This window comes from Trachemys scripta, chromosome 7, assembly GCF_013100865.1.
Source record: "Trachemys scripta elegans isolate TJP31775 chromosome 7, CAS_Tse_1.0, whole genome shotgun sequence".
Classification (NCBI taxonomy): Eukaryota; Metazoa; Chordata; order Testudines; family Emydidae; genus Trachemys; species Trachemys scripta.
This window is the reverse complement of record NC_048304.1, coordinates 27,724,575-27,743,021: the sequence shown is the minus strand read 5'-3', so window position 1 is coordinate 27,743,021 and position 18,447 is coordinate 27,724,575. Positions and strand designations below refer to the sequence as shown.

The 18,447-nt window shown below is 40.1% G+C and overlaps 1 protein-coding gene across 1 annotated transcript in view; it reads left to right on the top strand.

The window, feature by feature from the left end:
• Positions 1-18,447, top strand: part of CACNA1D (calcium voltage-gated channel subunit alpha1 D) — a gene marked incomplete in the record, with an annotated part of 323,715 nt that overhangs the window by 216,043 nt on the left and 89,225 nt on the right. The window contains 8 exon segments of the mRNA XM_034775831.1: positions 839-945; positions 2,509-2,596; positions 3,209-3,316; positions 3,505-3,557; positions 3,933-4,079; positions 7,278-7,479; positions 9,819-9,977; positions 13,657-13,767. Coding sequence (XP_034631722.1) covers positions 839-945; positions 2,509-2,596; positions 3,209-3,316; positions 3,505-3,557; positions 3,933-4,079; positions 7,278-7,479; positions 9,819-9,977; positions 13,657-13,767 — 975 coding nt within the window.

The following is an 18,447-nucleotide window of genomic DNA, read 5'->3' as shown; positions in this document are numbered from 1 at the left end:
CCCCCGGACTGGCACCGCACCGCGGTCCCGACCGCCGCGCCCCCGAGCCCCCGGCCCGGCACCACACCGCCGGCCCGTCCCCAGAGCCCCCGATTTATGGATTTATGTAAAATCCATACATAAAAGGAAAATTCTATTTGAAATGCCTGCTTTATGTTTATAATTGGTTTAATAGGTTTCCATCTATCCATTTTTGAACCAATATATAACCTTAATTAAGTTAGAAATATTTACAATAGACTTGAGTGTTTTGTACCACCTGAGGACATCTCTGTGCTGCCCAAATTCTGCCTGCACCCAAGGCCAGGGCAGTCTCTAGCATAATATGGAACAGGGGCTGCTCTAATTAACTGCAACCTCTCGATAGCTACCTGTGGGCTACTTCACAGATGGGAAGGGCGGTCGCCCTCAGCAATACAGCCACTCCCTCGTCTATCCCCTGATGCACCCCTTTGTGAGCCAGCACATCCCCTACAGTGGGGGCAGCCTAAGGCCTCATATAACAGCACTACACTGCTTCTGCATGAGATTTTTCTCCCAGCTTTTGCAGCCCCTTTACAGTGCTATGGTAAAGGCCTAATCAGGTCAGCTTTTGTGCACACACAGAAGTGTAACATTTTGATATCAGGAACAATTAACACATCCAGTTCTGTTGCTTAAGTGCAAATTGTTTAATTTGGAGGAATATATATTCAGACGGTTTTTGTATATTAATTATTGTAACAGATAAACTATTTGATTGTACATTTGCACCCTCAACAGGTGTCTTGTAAACAGCCTAAATTTCGGTTTAAATGAAGAAAAACAGAGAGTAAATGTGTAACAATTCTATTTTTAGATGACAGCTTTTGGAGCATTCCTTCACAAAGGATCTTTCTGCAGGAATTATTTCAATTTGCTGGACTTGCTAGTTGTGGGTGTTTCTCTGGTGTCGTTTGGGATTCAGTAAGTATTACAGTTACACTTTAAATGGCCTTTATTTTTTCCTTGGGGGTTTTAAAAGTGGCCCTTTGTAAGGGATTAGATTCTGCCACCTTTATTCATACCTTGGTCTGGGTGTGCAGGATTAGCATTCAGTTACTCCCCCTCCACCCCCAGAGCAATAACATGTGGCATAGAAAATGTTATAATTCTAGTATGGGCCAGCAGTAAATTACTACTTCCCTACCCTCACACCAGAGCAGAATAAGCTGAGGGCATTGTGCCTCAGACGGGTAACTCACAGGGCTACTCCTTGGTATGTTGCAGCTTATGCATAAGGCTACAATTTTTTCAGAGAAAATGTTAATACATTGCATGGCAGAGGTGCAGGAAAAGCAGTATGTGTCATGCAGGGTGAGGTGCTGTTGGAGAGTGAACCCACCCCACGCTCACTCTGCAGCAGTAGCTCCTGTCCTGTGGGGCTGGGACTAGCTCCCTGTTCCAGGCATTGCAACCACACCCATGTGGTCACAGCACCATTCGGGTTTGGAGTATCTGCCCCTCTGTTTCCATCTGTGGAGGGGCAGATACACCAAACCTGAGTGGTGCTGTAACCATGTGGGCAAGGTTGCAACTTGGAGGGGAAAGACACCGTCACTGGCCACTGCAGGGATCACAGACTTTCTTAAAATTCACAATTACTGAGACTGCCGTGATCTCCGTGACAAAATAGTTAGTAGCCTTGTGCTATTTAGGACTATAATTGGTGGTGAAGAGAGATTTTTTACCCCTTGTGATCAGGCAAGCCACAACCATCTAAGAATAGGCTCCAGCTCCCACTACTTTGTAGAGGGCTCAGTTCTGCTGCACTTGAAATCAACTGTCAAATTCCCATTGACTTAGAAATGAACAAGAGTAGGGCGTCATTAACTGGTTCCTCAATTTTTATTCCACTACTCTACCTATCACTGGCTGCTCTAGTATCTCATTAATTATGTTATTCAACAAGGCAGGTGGTACCACCCCATCTGAAACTCCAATCCATGCTACTTAGCACTGAGCAAAATGCTCTGTATTATCTCTCTCTGACAAATGAAGGGCTCAGTCATACGAGATGCTGAGCATCTTTTGTGTGGTACTGAAAATTTCCAGCTCTGCTTGATTGGATCTGATGGTGCTCATCATCTTGCAGCAGGCTCTCAGCATCTCACAGGGTAGAGCCCTTAGTTTGTCAGAAATACCGCAGAATGCTTTGGCCAGTATCTTTCCCCAGTGACAAAACATACCTGATCTACAGTGTATTACCAGCCCATGTGCTACTAATCCCTAAGTTGTTCCTGAAGCCAAGACACTCACATGGTATGTTTGAGAAATTAAATCGGTGTTTTTGATAACAGTAAGAAGCTGAGATGTATTTCAAAATGCTAATTTACAAAATATTTATTTACTCCGAGGAGTAAATAAGAATTTTTCCTTCTAGAAGGGAACTGCATGAACATAGATAATTTTAGTAAGAGAATAAGTCAATTGAAAAATAATAAACTTAGGAAATAACAGGCTAATGCTTGCTTTTTTCCCCCCCACTAGATCAAGTGCTATCTCAGTTGTGAAGATTCTGCGAGTTTTAAGAGTCTTGAGGCCTCTAAGGGCAATAAACAGAGCAAAAGGACTTAAGGTTTTTATTTGTATTTTTTTTCCAAGTTATGTTTCTATTGCCCTGATATTCTGCAGTCCTAGTGCAGGCAAAACCCCCACTGAAGCCAAAGGATAAACCAAAGGATTTACCTGGATAAGGACACAGGACTGGGCCCTAAATCAGTTTTTGATTCTTAAATATGCTAGTCCAAATCCTGCTCTAAGTCACCGCAGTTTAAATCTGGAGCATCACCAGCATCACTGAAGGCAGATTTTGGCATATAATGCGTGCAACAAGCCAAATATCATTGCAATTTATTCATTGCAATTCCACTGTGTATATGTACTGCCTATCACTTTAAGATCTGAAGTGGCCTACTTTCAACAGACTACTGATACATTCAGAAAATCATGCTAATTTCTGGTAGCAGCATTAAATTAATTCTATGAACATTAAATGAGTATTTTCTAACTGATTAATTTATAAAGTGAATATATAAATATATTTTTATAAATATAGAAGAATATATAATTTTTCTTATAAATCTAAGAAAATTTGTGTTGCTAATGCAGTGTACATTTTTCTACAATAATGCCAAGTAACAAAATTAAATTGGACTAAAATCCTTTTCTTTTTCCCATTTATTTGCAGCATGTTGTTCAGTGTGTCTTTGTTGCTATTAGAACTATTGGTAATATCATGATTGTCACAACTCTGCTCCAGTTCATGTTCGCCTGTATTGGTGTACAGCTTTTTAAGGTAAATAAATGAATTCCTTCAAAACACATTCAGGCCTGATCCCTGCACCCAGGCCTTCCAACTGACTTCAGTAGGGTTCCGTGTTGGAACTGGGTTGTACCCGTGCTGAGCCAATCACAGGATCAGGTTCTAAGTTTAGTTAATTTTTATGCCCTACATTCCATCTACATCTTTTGTTTTATAAATAGGGAAAATTTTATCGGTGCACTGACGAAGCGAAACAGAATCCTGAGGATTGCCGGTGAGAACCCTTTCATTTTATAAATCAGATATACACTATTTTGAATGATAACAATAATAATAGGTTGATTTATGAGGCATTCATACCCTGAAGCCTCTGAGCAGCTTAAAATAATTATAAATAAAACCAAACTCCAGCACATCAAACACAGGTAGGGTGGTTCCAAACCATTTAGTTTTTTTATAAGTCAAAACCAACACCTTAAAATCCACCCAGAAACTAGCAGGCAGCCATGCACATCACAGAGCACATGAAGTCAGGAGCAGACAGCACCAATTAACTCTATCTCAGGGAAGGGATGGCATCATTCTGTGACTAATTGAATGCTTCCCAAGTGTTATACAATCCGTTTCTGTTTCTTTTCTTTTTCCACAGGGGAATATTCATTGTTTATAAAGATGGAGATGTTGATAACCCAATGGTCAGAGAAAGGGTTTGGCAAAACAGTGATTTCAACTTCGACAATGTTCTGTCTGCTATGATGGCCCTTTTTACTGTTTCTACCTTTGAAGGCTGGCCTGCGTAAGTGAACATTCAGTATTTCCATAATATCATTAACAGATGTTGCAATTCTCAAAACAGTTGAATGAAATTTCACTGACACTTCCTGAATGGCAAACAATCACCCGCGCTTTTTAGAGTCTTGCGATTATGGGCCTGATCCTGGGACGTGTGTGGTCCCTTTACTTACACTAATGTCAAGGGGAATTGTGGCACTTGGCACCTTGAAAGATCAGATCTTATCCAAGTATACAAAGCCTCATTGTCACTAACGAAGGGGGAATTCGGCCCTATAAACATTCTAAATAGTCTAAGGCTGTCAGGCAATAAAAAAAATTAATCATGATTAATTGTGCAACTAAAAAAAATTAATCGCGATTAATTGCATTGTTAAACAATAATAGAATACCATTTTTAAAATATTTTTGGATGTTTTCTACATTTGCAAATATATTTATTTCAATTTCAACACAAAATGCAAAGTGTACAGTGCTCACTTTATATTAATTTGTGGTTAGAAATATTTGCACTGTAAAAAACAAAAGAAATAGTGTTTTTCAGTTCCCCTAATACAAGTACTGTAGTCAGGACCGGCTCCAGGCACCACCTCACCAAGCATGCGCTCCAGCCAGTCGGGGAGAGTGGAGAGCCGTGGCTGGGCTCTCCGCCCTCCTCCCGGCGCTCCGGCCGGTCGGGGATTGTGGGCCCGCGGCTGGGCTCGGCGCCCTCCCCTGCCGCGCAAAAAAGCCAGAGCCGGCCCTGACTGTAGTGCAGTCTCTTTATCATGAAAGTTGAACTTACAAATGTAGAATTATGTACCAAAAAAACTGCATTCAAAAATAAAATAACGTAAAATTTTAGAGCCTCCAAGTCCACACAGTCTTACTTCTTGTTCAGCCAATTGCTCAGACAAACAAGTTTGTTTACGTTTGCAAGAGATAATGCTGCCCGCTTCTTGTTTACAATGTCACCTGAAAGTGAGAACAGGTGTTCACATAGCACTGTTGTAGCTGACGTCGCAAGATATTTATATTCATATGGCCCTTCATGCTTTGGCCACCATTCCAGAGGACATGCGTCCATGCTGATGACGGGTTCTGCTCGATAAAGATCCAAAGCAGGGTGGGACGCATGTTCATTTTCATCATCTGAGTCAGATGCCACCAGCAGAAGGTTGATTTTCTTTTTTGGCGGTTTGGGTTCTGTAGTTTCTGTATCTGAGTATTGCTCTTTTAAGATTTCTGAAAATATGTTCCACACCTTGTCCCTCTCAGATTTTGGAAGACACTTCAGATTCTTAAACCTTGGGTCAAGTGCTGTAGCTATCTTTAGAAATCTCATATTGGTATCTTCTTTGCATTTTGTCAGATCTGCAGTGAAAGTGTTCTTAAAACGAAAAACATGCTGGGTCATCATCCGAGACTGCTATAACATGAAATATGTGGCTGAATGCGGGTAAAACAGAGCCAGAGATGTACAATTCTCCCCAAAGAAGTTCAGTCACAAATTTAATGTATCCATTATTTTTTTAACAAGCATCATCAACATGAAAGCATGTCCTCTGGAATGGTGGCCGAAACATGAAGGGGCATAACGAATGTTTAGCAAATCTAGCACGTAAATACCTTGCAATGCTGGCTACAAAAGTGCCATGCAAATGCCTGTTCTCACTTACAGGTGACATTGTAAATAAGAAGCGGGCAGCATTATCTCCTGTAAATGTAAACAAACTTGTTTCTCTTAGCGATTAGCTGAACAAGAAGTAGGACTGAGTGGACTTGGAGGCTCTAAAGTTTTATATTATTTTGTTTTTGAGTGCAGTTATATAACAAAAAAAAATCTACATTTGTAAATGTTTCAGAGTAGCAGCCGTGTTAGTCTGTATCCGCAAAAAGAAGAACAGGAGTACTTGTGGCACCTTAGAGACTAACAAATTTATTAGAGCATAAGCTTTCATGGACTACAGCCCACTTCTTCGGATGCATATAGAATGGAACATATATTGAGGAGATATATATACACACATACAGAGAGCAACATTTGTAAATTGCACTTTCATGATAAAGGGATTGCACTTCAATACTTCTATGAGGTGAATTGAAAAATACTATTTCTTTTGTTTATCATTTTTACAGTGCAAATATTTGTAATAAAAATAATAGTATAAAGTGAGCACCATACACTTTGTATTCTGTGTTGTAATTGAAATCAATATATTTGAAAATGTAGGAAAACATCCAAAAATATGTAATACATTTCAATTGGTATTTAACGGTGTGACTAAAACTGATTAATCATGATTTAATTTTTTGAGTTAATTGTGTGAGTTAACTGTGATTAATCGGCAGCCCTAAAATAGTCTAGTCTTTATACGGCAGTTCTTATTGCACTTCTTTCCTCCCTGCCTCCATCTTTTGCATTTAGGCATGCGGTCAATGGCATGCGGTCCATGAAGTGTCTGTATTTCTTAATCTACCTGCTTCTGAAATAGACCAGGTTTGTCATTTATAAGTCAAGGAAGCAGAAATAATGAGGGAGGGTCTTAACCGTGCAATGTGTTTGGGATATTCCTTAGATTGTGTATCCAGGTAATTCTTCCAGGCAGTATTCAATATCTTTCTAGTCTTTTGTGGACAATGGCTACATATTCAAGGACAGGCTTTCCATTCTGGTCTTTGATTTTGTGACATCACTGTGGCAAGCACAACTCAGTGTCTCAGTCAAAGTGGCTGTGCACACATTTGTAATGCACATTAAGTCATGTTGGTCAACATTCAAGCTTCCTTTTGCAGGCTAAATCTACTTCATTTTAAAGCTGGGGGTGCAAATTGAATATCAGTATGAGACTGCCCCAAAATTTGATCATCAGAGCACCAAGTGACTCCTGACTAGAGCATTTGGTTTTGGGTTTTTTGGGTTGTTGTTCCTATTAAAATTAGAGGAATCTTATAATATTTAGGTTCTGATCTTGCAGCCAAATGTCTCTTTAGATACACTTCAACTAATCTTCTGAGATCTTTAGTCCTGCCCCTTTAAATAGTGAAATCATTGTTAGCACATAAAGGTTTTGGCCTTCGGGAGAAACTTTTGCTAGTAAACTTCAAATAAAGTAGAATAAATTTCTAGTTACTATCCACTGACTCTAAGTGAAAATATAATTTACAGGTTTTGTCATTTTAACAACTGTTAAAACATAATTTTTTCTTTTTTCTTTTTCAGGCTGCTATACAAAGCCATAGACTCAAATGCAGAGAATATAGGCCCTGTATACAACTACAGAGTGGAGATTTCCATCTTCTTCATCATCTACATCATCATCATTGCCTTCTTTATGATGAACATATTTGTTGGTTTTGTCATTGTTACATTCCAAGAACAGGGAGAACAAGAGTATAAGAACTGTGAGCTGGACAAAAATCAGGTTAAACTAAAAAATGCTTTTTTTTTTTCATTTCTAAAATTATTCCTTTTGTATTCATACATTGCACAAAACCAGCATCCATTCTGCTGTGGTTTCAGAAGAGGGCACTAGACACCTGCCTTACTTACACTGTACGAATAAAGGCTTTTTAGTAAAAACTGGTTCTAAAAGTTGGAGTAAAAGGTCATCAGATTATTCTCTTTCTTGGGCTTAACTGTTTGACTAGAGAATGCTTTACTAGAGTAATTTTTGTACAGTAGTAATGGTCTTTGAAGTACTAATTTTCCATTGTAACATCTATTTTAACAAGAACATACCTGGTATAGTGGCTAGCATTACTGATGTATTATGCTCTGTGAATTAGGTATATTAAGCACTCCTCAAACAGTTAAAAATCTGGTCAGTTTTAAGGCCTGATCTGCAATAAGGCTATGATTATACTTGCCAATGTAGAGGCTGGGAGTTAAGCCAGCCCTCAGAGACGGCAGCAGGGAATGCGCTGCCATGTGTTTACACTGTCAGCTGCAAGCGCAGTGGTGTGGCCACATTAGCAGCAGGGCTGCCCAGAGGATTCAGGGGGCCTGGGGCAAAGCAATGTTGTGGGCCCCTTCCATAAAAAAAAGTTGCAATACCATAGAATACTATATTCTCGTGGGAGCTCCTGTGGGGCCCAGGGCCTGGGGCAAATTGCCCCACTTGCCCCCCCCCCTCCGCCCCACTGGGCAGCCCTGATTAGCAGCTCTTGCAACACCACAGAGAGCAGTGCATTGTGGTAGCTATCCCAGTGTGCAAGTGGCTGCAGCGTGCTTTTCAAATGTGGGGGTGGAGTGTGACAGGGAGTGTGTTGTGTGTATGTGGGCAGGGCTGGCTCCAGGCACCAGCCTGGCAATCAGGTGCTTGGGGCGGCCGCTCCGGAGAGGGGCAGCACGTCCAGGTATTCGGCGGGAATTCAGCAGATGGTCCCTCACTCCGCCTCGGAGCGAAGGACCTCCCGCCGAATTGCCGCCGCAGATCACGATTGTGATCGTGGCTTTTTTTTTTTTCTTTTTTGTGGCTGCTTGAGGCGGCCAAAACCCTGGAGCCGGCCCTGTATGTGGGGGGAGAGACAGTGTGTTTTGGGGGACAAAGAGTGTGTCAGCAGACAGCGGCAGGGGGAAACCGTGACATCAGCTCCCACCCCACTCCACATCTCTCTTTCTCACACACACACACACACACACACACACACACACACACACACACACACACACACAGCTACTTCGGCAGCAGCAGCATTCCACAGTAATGGTTTGCTTTATGGCCCGGAGCAGAAAAGCATGCCACAGTGAGAAACAGAGCTTTGAAAGGAGATATCCGCATACCTGCAGCCGAGTTCAAAACACTGACCAGAATGGCCACTTGACTTCAAGGGATTATGGGATGTTTCCGGAGGCCAATCACAGCACAGTAATGCAACACATCATCCACACTGACACCCCGGTGCTCCAGCCGGGGCGCAGCAAGCTCTATGCTTCTCATGGAGGTGGATTACCAAGAGTGCTCCAGCTGCAGAGTCCAAGGCGGTCTAAGTGCCTTGCCAGTGTGGACACCTCAGGAGTTAGGGTGCCCAGGGCTGATTTAATGTGCTCTAACTTGCAAGTGTAGCCAAGCCCTTAGATTTCAGACCCCATTGTAGCAGCCCTCAGGACCAGCTCTAGGCACCAGCAAACCAAGCACATGCTTGGTTCGGCACAATTTCAGCGGTGGTTTACACCTGTGCACCATGAATTTACTAGTGCAACTTTACCCAGGTTTCAAAACTGCACTGTTGCTAATTACACTGTGGGTTTGACATTGGTACAGCTGCATGGGTGGCTGAAAACCCAGTGTAGGCAAGACCTAGATTATAACCAGAATAATCATATTTATTATTATTAATTAAGATTAAATAGGAAAATTTCATTAGTATTAATTAATGTTTGTTTAGCACTCTGAAGATGCAAATCACTAAATAAATGCTGAATATTTTAGGATTTTCCTTAGGATTATTTTATGTTTTTTATTATACAACTGAGCAAAGTGGTGTATATTACTAACCCCAAATTTAAAGAAGCAACAGGGCCTGCTAAACTGCCAGATTAATGTGCTTACTAGTAAACATTCCATAAAAAAAATATACACTGCCTGTTCCTTAGGCTTCTATGTATTTTATAACTGTTTGCACTCACAGTAAGTCATATTCAGTTGCTAAATACAATGCATGGATTTATAACAGAAGTAATCATACATGAAGTGCAAGATTTTCATAACTTCTCATTTTGAAGCCTAAACTGAAACTTTTGGTGTTTCTGCTTTTATAGCGTCAGTGTGTGGAATATGCCTTGAAGGCACGCCCTCTGCGTAGATACATTCCAAAAAATCCATACCAATACAAGTTCTGGTATATGGTGAACTCCACTGGATTTGAGTACATCATGTTTGTCCTCATCATGCTGAACACACTTTGCTTGGCCATGCAGGTAGGAACAAAACAAGCTGCCAATTTACTGTATAAAGCCTTTGATGATATGATGGTGCTTAATAGGACTTAAAAGGACACTGTCCACCTGTCATTTTTTTTATAAAGTGACAAATTTTTAAAAATTCCATGTCAAGATAAAGCAGCTTTCTGTAGTGTGTCCTGCTGCCTTGCTGATGTTCATAAAGGTCTTTCCAGTAAGGGATAGTGATGGGCCTGAGAGAAACAATATATTCTAGCTTTCCTTCCCCCTTCCTCCTCCCTCAGGTTCACTCCTGCCAGCCTCTTCAGAAGCACTGAGGTAACTGGCCTCCCAAGTAATAAGAGTTCTGGAGAGTAGAGATCCCCACCCTGGTGCCCCTTCGCACACACCAGCCCCAGGCAGGGATCTAGAGAGGGGAAAAAGAGTCTTCCTGCCCTTTCCCATGGCACCCTTTACTCCTACACAAAGATAGGTATACATTAGGTGCACAATTGCATTTGTATTTTTGTGCATGCACTTGCACATCTAAATGTTTGAAAATGAGGCCCTATTGCCATCATTTTCAGGAGAGGATAGAGTGAAAATAAGCAGTGAAGCCTTACCAAAAAAAAACCCTCTTAAATAACTCTCCCTAACACCATACAATCTTGGACACAGTGAAATGTTATTCTGTGTCCCATTTTAGCCAGGGTAAGGATAAGAATATAGCACTGCCCTGAAATTTGCAGGACATATGTTTTGTTTTGTGTTGTGTTACACTTGTTTGACACCATTCCACTATTGATACAAATTACTGCCTTCTACCTGTAGGAGACAAAGGTCTCAAATAACTGGTTAAACAACAGTAGGTAAGAGACAAGAAGCACAGTAAGCAGTTAAAGCACAGGATTGGTAGGGGAGTCTGGAGGTCTAGTTTCTTTTTTATAGACATCACTGTATCAAAGTTCATCTTGCTGTACCAAAATTCCTCCTTCTATACAATGGGGGAGAATAATGCATACTTACTTCCCTGGGGAAAAATTACCATGGACCTCAAAATTTTTACCATGGACACGTTGCTGACTCCTGTGAGACTTAATTTATTATTCATAAAGCAGAAATAGTAGCAATTCAAAACATTGTTAGTTGCTGTGGATCACAAACTCATCAGTTAGCGTAGTTTAAGCAATTAGCGCAGCAGCTGAATCCAAAATAACTAAATGCCAGATCCTGTATCCTCTCTCAGGCAAAACAAGCATTTAACACAGGGACAGCAGTATTGGACCCCGGGGTCCACATGTTGAGAAGATATGTGGTAGTAGTCATGGTGGTAATATATCTTCCTGTAGGTGCTTTTAATGCCTGCAGTAATCTTGCCATTTAGATGGTGAATATCTGATCTGCACTTGAGAGTGCCCTGCTGAAACTCAAGTCCTCTGTGTGGTAACTTGTGCTGATTTAGGGCTTTAAGTGTGCTAATTTGCACCTCAGCGTAATTTCACTTAGGGTACATTTGTTCATTCCCAAGATTGTCCATGCAGAAGATTATCTAGAAAGAACAAAGAAGCCTGTTTATATGGACACGTTTCCCTCAGCCAGCTAAACACATTATCATGTTTCTGGTCTTTTGCCTAACACATGCTGGTATTACTTCAGCTCCTCTTAGTTACTTGCGTTTGTTCTCTGCTGATTTCATGCATGTGCTATGCCATTCTTTCTGTTTCTTGTGTTGATTTTTTTCTGACAATCTCTCTCCAAATGTTTAAGAAAAATATGTCTTTTGTGGCACAAGCAACATCTTTGGAAATGCAGGCACTCTTGACCCATTAATAGATGTATTTGTAACGAGAGCCTAGTGAAGTGTATATATGAAAGCCACTAATCCCCCAGTGCTCTGTGGGGCATGGAGAAGAGCTATAGACTGTGACCACCATTGATTCAGAATGACATAGGGGAAGAGAAGATATCAAGGGTAAAATCTAAATTGGAGGTGTTTTAGAATCTGAAATGTCAGAAGGAGGGTGAGTCTGGGCATCTCATCCATGAACATAATTGAAAAATTGATGTAGTCAGGAAACATTTGTTGCCCTTTCATTTTTACTTTATCTTTCACTTTTCTTCCTGTACCTGGATTCAGCCCATCGCTACTGCTCCTGTGCTTCTGATGCATCATTCAACCCTTCCTTAGGCTGTGCCTCCATTATGTAACTATAAATATGAGCTCATACTGGTAGAATAGATAATTTTCTCCCTCTTTTTCATTTTGTCTTTATCTCGTCTTCTGTTTTTTCCTGTCTTTCTTACTATTTTCTCTATATACATCGTCTCTTTTTCACCTGTCGCCTCTCTTCTCTGCTTCCAATGCAACAGATTTTCAAAAGAGAAAGAATTGTTAAAATCCAGTTTACATGCCACTGTTTATGTTCTTTGCTTCCTTTTTGTATTTCACTCAGTCAGTGATCTCCATTTATGCTGGCTGTGCCCCGTTAAGATTACAGTCACTATGCAGTAATGCATTATAGTCTGAATAAAATATGTCAGGCGATTCTAAATATGTGTCTAAAACAGTGGTTCTCAAACTTTTGTACTAGTGACCTCTTTCACACAGCAAGCCTCTGAGTGAGACCCCCCTTATAAATTTAAAACACTTTTTAATATATTTAACACCATTATAAATGCTGGAGGCAAAGCGGGGTTTGGGGTGAAGGCTGACAGCTCATGATCCCCCATGTAATAACCTCGCGACCCCCTGAGGGGTCCCGACCCCCAGTTTGAGAACCCCTGGTCTAAAAGACGTGACACAAAGTTGTGTATTAAATCCTTAAATTTAATCATATACAGCCTGGGAAATTACTGTTGTTTATACAGTTATATAGTATTTACTATATTGATCATTTTAAAGCACAGTTTTCTATCTGAATCCATATTTCTTGTCCTTTGGATCATGGCTTCAGGAGAAGGTTATTCAAATTTATTTTTGCCTTAATTTTGGTTAAGTGATTAATGCACATAATTCAAGAACTACTCTCTCTCATCTCTGTGTGTACGTCAGTTCCTCTTTCTCTGTGGCTTTAGCTGGAACATAGGGTTAGTACTTTCTTATATACTATTGTTGACTGTCAGGTCCCTTTTTTAATATTTGGCATCTAAAATTAATTGTATTATTCCAGTTGTTGATATGCTTGGCCTAGGTTATGGCTGGAACAGTCTTTTAAGGTTTGTAAAATATCTATATTTATAATGCCTGTCATATCAACAAGAACATTTCAACCTAAAAACTGCTTGTTATAAACATGTGAACTTAGCTATTTTAAACACCAGGGGCACAAGAACTCTAGTAATACCTAACCATTAAAAAACTCAAAGTAGGAGGCAGTATGGAGCTGTATTGTCCCAAGAGGAGTATTTGGGAGATTATGCCTGAGTCAAACACCATCCCGCAGGACCTGCTCCATATACACAGAGGGGTGAGCAATCTGTTCCATCCAGTACCTGAACCAGAACCAGTCTGAGATGAATCCATTTTTAAACAGGAGTCATTAATTTATTCTTGTATCTGAGGTCCATTCATGCACCGAACAATCTTTTACAGAGCTAGTAATGGGCCTACAGTTTACTGGGCTTTATTATTGCGAACTGTTGGTTTATGTCAGCCTACTTTCAATTAATATTCTTTAATTCTTTATTTTTAAAAAAGTGTCATATTGTTAATTCACAGCACTACGGACAGTCTAAGCTGTTTAATGATGCAATGGACATTCTGAATATGGTTTTCACAGGCGTGTTCACTGTTGAGATGGTTTTGAAACTCATTGCATTCAAACCCAAGGTAAGTGATTAGACAGGATTTTGGTAGGTTATCACTAGATCAGTTATATATGTATAACATGAATTTCCCACTAGTTATAGATTATTCAAATAAGAGAAGAACCTACATATTTTTCATAGTAAAATATCTGTGAAATCTTCATAGAAATGCTAATCTGATAGTGTGTGTGTGTATATATGCATCTACGGGAAATGAGATGTAGATATCAGTGAAAAAAATATTACTGAGTAATTGATGAGATCTGGAATATTTTTGAAGTCATGAAAAGGTTATCTAACCAAGACAAATAATTTCCTGTTGCAAGCATTACCAAACATAATGTACATAAGTACTAAATTATGTAAGCGATTGTTTAAAAAACACTGATAAGTTTAAAAAATTAAAATCTAATTGACTACAAAGAACTCCATATGATTTTATTTTTTTGTATAAAATGCAGATATAGGGTGTGATTCTGCAAATATGCACACAAGTAGTCCTTTAGTTTTACTGGGGTTGCTCAGATGTCAAAGTCTTTGGAGATTGGGTCTGGAGTAGACATTTTAGTTTCCTTGCCTTAAAGGGACACTGTCAAACTAAACTTTATGGCCAGATTTTTGAAAGGAGTCATTAAGGTCCTGAAGCCATAGGTGCTGAAATTCATGCTGCTGGGAGTGCTGCCCCCTCCCTCCCCCCCCCCCCCCCAACTTGAAGGGTTTCCATCATATACAGGGTTTAGAGTTTGGTTCAATGGCTCTCAGGACCGACACTATACAAATTGTTCCTGCCTGACCCTCCAAGGAGATGCATGCAGATGTACCCTGAGCCTACATGGAGCATCCTTGACTTTAGTAGGGCTCTGTGTGGAAGCAGAGGTCTACCTTCAGGCATCTCTGTGATAGTCTGGGACCTAATTTTGGATGCTTCGATTTTTTGGATGCCCCACTTGAGACATTTTGGGCCTGGTTTCAAACATCTTGAAAAATTTCCATTGACTTCATTTGATGTTAGCCTCTGAATATCAGGCCCAGTGCCTCAAGCTGAGCACCCAAAATGTTAGGCATCCAAAATTCTAGTTATCGCTTTTGAAAATGTTGGCCCATAAGTCCTTAAAAATTAATTCCCACTGATTCTAATAACACCTTAAATGATTAAAACGGAAAGAAATGGTAACAGTCTAATTTGATTGTCATCATCTATGTTGTTTGTTCACTTCTCACAGTCCACCTGTGATAGTGAATGGGAACCAGAAAAAGAAATTAGACTACATTTTGCTGTCAGTTACAATGAAATCGATATTTACTCTGCTCATTTTACACCAGCATAAATAAGAGCAGAATTTAGCTATAAACGGAAAGTGAAACTGGCCAGTCTAGTTTTACTGACCTACCTCAACTGGGTCTGGTATGTTTCATGTTCCATTTCCTGCTGGGGAATGTTTTTCTTATTTTCAGTTCAAGGTAATGAAGCTAAAACCATCCCTAGTCTGATTATGGCTCATTAGGCACCTGACTTTTTCTTGTGTAACCAAGACCTGGTATTCAGACCCAAAGTGTGAGGTTTTGGATAACTGCTCATCTACACTCCCACAGGGCTTTCTCTTGCAAGATTCTACTGGGTTCTGCTTTAAATTTTCCTGTTCAATATGTGTATGTATTTATTTATTTTAATTATGTCCCTAGTCTTATTCAAATACTAGCTGCTTCACCACATTAAAATTAATATTATCTGAGGCCACAAGAGAGATAGTGAAGATGTTTAGGCTGCAGTGCCATCATTATGCTGATTCTGTGTCCTGGCTCTGTTCTGTATGCTGATTGGCTACTGAAGTCTCAACTAGTTTTAATAGTCCAAAGTGCCTTATGCCATCTGTGCTTAGCATGAAGATGGAGTCTTTCCCATGCTTTTGTGATATCAAGACTGAGATTACTATAAAAGGCTCTACGTAGGACTATCCCTGAAGACAGGTCAGACGTTTCAAGTAGGGCAAAATGCAGGGGCCCTGTGGTGGCAGTACATTACATCACATCAGTGCTCGGTAGGGTGACCAGATAGCAAATGTAAAAAATCGGGACAGGGGTGGGAGGTAAAAGGTGCTTATATAAGAAAAAGCCTCCAAAATTGGGACTTTCCCTATAAAATCAGGACATCTGGTCACCCTAGTGCTCTGTAGAGTGCATGAACTACCTTTTCACCTCTGGATGCTATTCAAGATGTTGATACTGACCTGTGCTGTTCGGATTCTAACTATGTGAGACTCTGCCTCTCCCCAAATGAAGACCTCTTGATGGTACATTATCACCATGGGTCTATATGTTTGACTATCCAGGGGCTGGAGGCAGGGGCATCATTTGCTATAGGATAAGGGATGCAATTGCTCCCCACCCCCGACCTTTCATAGGGTCTATATACTCCATTATGTCTTCCACTTTTTGCCACCACCCTACTTCTCCAGACTTTGTATATGGTCATTAGGAAAGCAAACTTTTCCTTCCCCAGAATGTTTCTGAAATGATCCCCTGGATGGCGGGAAGGTATTTTCTGGAGAGGGTCCTTATTTCCAGAATTCAGTTCCCCCACTGGTCCAGCAGAGCCCAAATTTGTTGACCAGCAGGGCATGATGAAAGGACCATGAGTTTAGTCAGAGTTTTGCCTGAGGTTGATTAGTAAGCCAGGATCTTAGGGGGCAAAGGCATTAAATATCTTTAAGGTGGCTTTTGTTATCAGTTGGAGATTTTACCTTTGCTTTTTATTGTGAAGTGTCCTTTAAAAAGCTACTTATACAGCAGTATATTATTGGCTGTGTTTTTAATTGCTGTAAATGAGATGACAGGGCTAGGAAATGGGTCAATGCCATTTATAAACCTAAATATAAAAAAGACATTTTTTTAAACTGGTAACATCATCTTTATTAATATTTGAGTCTATAAATGCAAATTTTAAAGCAAACCTACATTTTGGTTTGGGGTTGTTGCTGTGTGGAGGTTGATTTCTGTTATGTTTATGTTGTCACTGGGTTATTTGACTTGATTTGGGGGAATTGACAGAATGGTTTGTTTATTTATTTAGCCCCAGATTCTCAAGTTATTTAGGCAACTAACTCCCATTGAGTTCAGTGAGAGTCAAAGGTCCTTAAATACCTTTGAGGACCCATGCCTTAGTACTTCTTTAAAAGCTCTCAGGGGCATCAGCTAGACACTCCATTACTGTACTATATATAAATCCACATAAATAAATAAATAAATAAAATGTTGTGCCTAAACAATTTGACAGTGTCCCTTCAGCACGTTGAGTCAAGTACTGTAAAAGATATGGTCACCTGTTCTAAGGCCCATTCAAACTTAATGGCGATTAAAATAGACTGATATTCTGTGTACAATATTGTGGCATGTCAAATCAAGATACTGCAGACTGCCTTTCAATTCTGAAATATAGAAAACCATCAGTGAGTGCCAGATATTAAGGGCTTGATCTGGCAACAAGGAGCTGAGAGCCCTACACTTTCATTGACTGATTTGGGAATTGAGGCTATGTCTACACTGCAATTAGGCATCTGCAGCTGATCCGTGCTAGCCGACTTGGGCTCACGGGGCTCAGGCTAAGGGTCTATTTAACTGCGGTGTAGATGTTCAGGCTCAGGCTGTAGCCCAAGCTCTGGGACCCTCCCCACCTTGCAGAGTCCTAGAGCCTGGGCTCCAGCCTGAGCCCGAACGTCTACACCAAAATTAAACAGCCCCTTAGCTCAAACCTGAGTCAGCTGGCACGGGCCAGCCATGGGCTTTTAACTGGAGTGTAGACGTACCCTGAGGGTGCTCAGTAGCTGGCAGAATTGGGCCCTAAGTTTTCAGTTGTGCATTGTGACTACCAAAATATTTAGATAATAGATCAAAATGTATTTAATTCTGTAACCTAGGTACTCCCCAGGAGTTGTTTTTACTTTGCAGCATTTGCTGAATAAAAGTTTGCAATCTCAATTAAAAGGGAAGACGTGATTAAACCAAGTTATTCTTCACAAGTGCCAAACTCAGTTTGTCTAGTGTGCCTAGCACTTTACAAAAGAAAATATTTCTGTGAAATCTAAAGTAATACATCAGTAAATACTGTTTACACAGTTTCATGAAAGCCAACCATTACTTGAATTTGTAATGATTTTCCATGCTGTTTTACATCAGATTTTTGTAAGAAAAAAGGAAAGATGGCTAGTAAGTGAATTGATCCTGAGTGATTGCAGTGGTGAAAACTACTAATTTGTGTGTTAATGTTTATTTGCTGTGACTTGTCCATTTATACATTTCTCCCTTCTCCAAAATCATCTTTATCTTTTAGTTTTTTGTTTGCTTTTGCTTTACATATTACTTTGAACAATATTAGTCTATACTGATGGAAAAGATTTGATACAATAAGCATGTCTTAAGGTATTTTAGCAATATGGAATCAAAATGTGAATGTGTTATTTATGTGGCTTACATTGTAGCAATGTCTAGTAAAATAATATTTTCTGTAGTGAAATTTACCCTTCTGCAGAGACCAACACACAGTTTATACACCACTTATGTCCTACACTTTAGGGAGATGTAGTAGGGATAGATGGCATAGCGCATCAGGATTTTGATTTTGTAGAGCATCTGACTGTTGCTTATCTCTAGTTTGTTCTTTTTATATATAATTTTGCATCGTTGGTTTAAAATCAGTGAAGATATT